General features: G+C 16.7%; 2 protein-coding genes across 2 annotated transcripts; one reads left to right on the forward strand and one right to left on the reverse strand.

Annotated features, from left to right (window-relative positions):
• Nucleotides 1-17: 17 nt before the first annotated feature.
• PGSY75_0009400 (hypothetical protein) lies at nucleotides 18-1,648 on the reverse strand (the record flags this gene model as incomplete). The annotated part of the gene is made up of 2 exons (XM_018783230.1): nucleotides 18-1,446; nucleotides 1,538-1,648. Coding segments are annotated over 2 exons (1,540 nt in total), but the record flags the coding sequence as incomplete, so codon positions are not given.
• Nucleotides 1,649-2,431: 783 nt separating this feature from the next.
• Nucleotides 2,432-3,101, forward strand: PGSY75_0009500A (hypothetical protein; the record flags this gene model as incomplete). The annotated part of the gene is made up of 4 exons (XM_018783231.1): nucleotides 2,432-2,487; nucleotides 2,613-2,663; nucleotides 2,789-2,899; nucleotides 3,027-3,101. Coding segments are annotated over 4 exons (293 nt in total), but the record flags the coding sequence as incomplete, so codon positions are not given.
• Nucleotides 3,102-3,300: the final 199 nt, after the last annotated feature.

A 3,300-nucleotide genomic window follows, 5' to 3' on the forward strand; every position in this document is an offset into this window, starting at 1 on the left:
TTTTTTTTTTTTCCTACATTTTTTAGATAGTTGCAAGGAGACATTATATTTTTTAAATACCGAAAAAAAATCCGAGTATATATTATTAAAGTTGTAATAGGTTTGAAATGTATCTTGTTTATATATGTTTAATAATAAGATACATGAAATTAACAAGTCAAGATTCTCAACATTAATATATTTAAAAGATAATTTATTTTTTAATATATGATTTATAGTCTCATATATATTTTTTTTGTCCCAATTATCTTGTGATAATATAATATTTATTTTATATAATATATCATTAATATAACATAAGATGTAACTAGTTACGCTTTCTAAATTTTTTAAGTTATCATCATCATTATAAAGAAATAAGGATTTGTCTTCTTGCATACTTGACATTTTTTTATAATTTTTATAAATATTATTCACATGATCCCCCTTTTTATTATTTTCTTTTATATTATTATTATAATGGGATGGATTAATATATTTTACATAAGAATATAAGAAGAAAGAAAAAATATAATATTTAAAATGAGATACATATAATAAAAATAATTGCTCATTCATATTAATAATTTGTTCTTTATTTTTTATATTTTCTTCATTTTTTTGTAGTCTATAATTTATATTCATGTTGTCATTTTTTAAACATTTCTGTATATCAAAATTTTTTTTTTTTTTTTCTATGATTAAATGAAAGAAGGTGTCTAATCTTATTCTTTTTAATTTATCATTAAAATATATATATGATAATTTATATATGGACAGATTATTATTTATTTGTATTAGATTATCGAATATATTATCTTTTTTAATTCTGTCATTTATATCCTTATCTATATTATACATTTCTATTTTTTCCTTTTCTTTATATATATATAAAAGAAAATCATTATTATAATTTATATTTTCAAATATATCTTCTTTTATATATTCCATATTTTGTATTTTATTGTTAAGACAATAAATTTTCTTATTTTTTTCTTCTTCACTTGAATTATTTAATTTATAATAATCTTCTTCCTTTCTTTTGTCAATAAAATTATTATAAACATCTTGTGGAATATAACATTCCTTCTTTTTATTATTATCAATATACTCTAATGTATTACTACTATGAGAAATATTCATCTCATCCGTTCTGTTCTCATTTATTTCATTAAGATATCTTCTTAAACCTTTTAAAAAAAAACCGATATTATCTATTCTTGTGTTATATAAAAAATTATTTTTTACATTTTCATTTTTTATTAATGTATCCACATATTTTTCATATCCAACCAGACAATCACGATCATCCTCCTCACCCTTTCTTTTCAATGATATAACATAATGAAAGAAAATATAGCATATGTCTTTTAAATATACATATAACAAATAAAAATTATTTAAAAGTAAAGAATCGAGGCTCCTTAGATCAGTAACATCTTCCACATTAATGTTTCTTTTATAACTCTACATAAATAAAATAAATAAATAAATAAATATATATATATATATATATATATATGTATATATTTATTATATTATTTCTTTGTGCTATTACCTCAACCTTTATGTTATTGTGTTCGAGAATCGACTTTAAATGAACATCACTTGACACACAAAAGGTATCTAAAATTTTTATTTTTTTCTCATCATTTTTTCGTTGAATCATTTTTTTTTTTTTTTTTTACTCATATAAATATATACATATGTCATATATTTTATATATTCGAAGAAACATAAAATGAGAAATACAACCAACCATAAGCATACAAATAAAAGGTATATATATATATATATTATATAGATTTATAAGAATAATTATTTTTTTATTATATAATATACATATTAATAATTTTTAAAAGCTATACGTAGATACAAAAAAATAAAATAATTATAAAATAAATAGTATAATAAATTCAATCAAATATGTATTTAATGAGGTAAATAAATAAACAATCGTTACAGGATATATAAAATATAAAAATATTATAATATTATAATATTATAATATATATAATATTTTTATATTATAAATTCATTTAACAACATATTCCCCTTTAAAAGAGAAAAAAAAAAAAAAAAAAAAAAAATTAAAAAATAAAAAATAAAAAATAAAAAATAAAAAATTAAAAAATTACATATTTTATATACCATAATAACATATTGCATATATATTTAATTTTTCAACAAAATCAAAATATGAATAGTTATGTTCTTATATGTTCGAGAAATGTTATATCAATTAATAATGCATAAAGAGAAAAAAAGATATATTAATCATGTAATTCTCTTCTGTATTTTTATATTTGTTCTATTTTAAATATTCTTTCTTTTCTTTTTTATTTATATATTTATTTATTTATTAAAGTATGTTTTATCTTATATTTCATAGTTGAGAAAAAAATACATTTATTTATTATTTTTTTTTTTTTTTTTTTTTTGTTCACCTGTAATGGAAGAAAAGGGGAAATGTAAAAAAATAATGGAATCACCGTATTCTATAGAATTGTGCGAACAAATAAAAAATAAAAAATAAATCTTACATTAAAATATATATATATATATATAATTATATGTATGTTATTTTTATATATTTATGAAAAAGTAAATGCTTTTTTTTCTTTTTTTTATAGGGAACCTCTAGATCATGAAAAAAGTAGCACTATATTGAAAACTCTCTTAGAGTAACAAAAAATAAATAAATAATAATTAAAACACATACATATATAACATATATATAATGATCTTATATAAATCATTTAAAAATATTATATTATATTATATTATTTTATTTTTTTTTTTAAATAAGAATTATAAGTTCCAATATATCCCAAGAGTTTTTAATATTTACGCATGATGAAATTGTACAACTTTTAGAAGATCAACAGCTAGATGCTCTTATACTAATAAGGACTGTTCAGTAAATAAACAATAAAAAATATACACATATACACATATATACATATATACATACATATATATATTATATATGTTTATATTTTATTTTTAAATTCTTATTTTATATTTTTTTTTTTTATTATTCAAAGATATGAAAAATATTACAAACATATACCTATAATAGCTGCCTTAAAAAAAATCAGTTTTGTCTTACTAGAAGAAAAGTAAATGTTTTATTTTATTTTAATATGAAAAAATAATTATATATATCTTTTAATGTGTGAACATATCTTCCTAAGTGTATCACACAAAATGAAAAAGAAACAAATATATAAATAAATAAATTTAAATAAATAAATAAATAAATAAATATATATATATATATATATATATATTGTGGATATATGTTTATTTTTTTGTTTT

Source organism: Plasmodium gaboni, assembly GCF_001602025.1.
Source record: "Plasmodium gaboni strain SY75 chromosome Unknown, whole genome shotgun sequence".
NCBI classification, from domain to species: Eukaryota; Apicomplexa; class Aconoidasida; order Haemosporida; family Plasmodiidae; genus Plasmodium; species Plasmodium gaboni.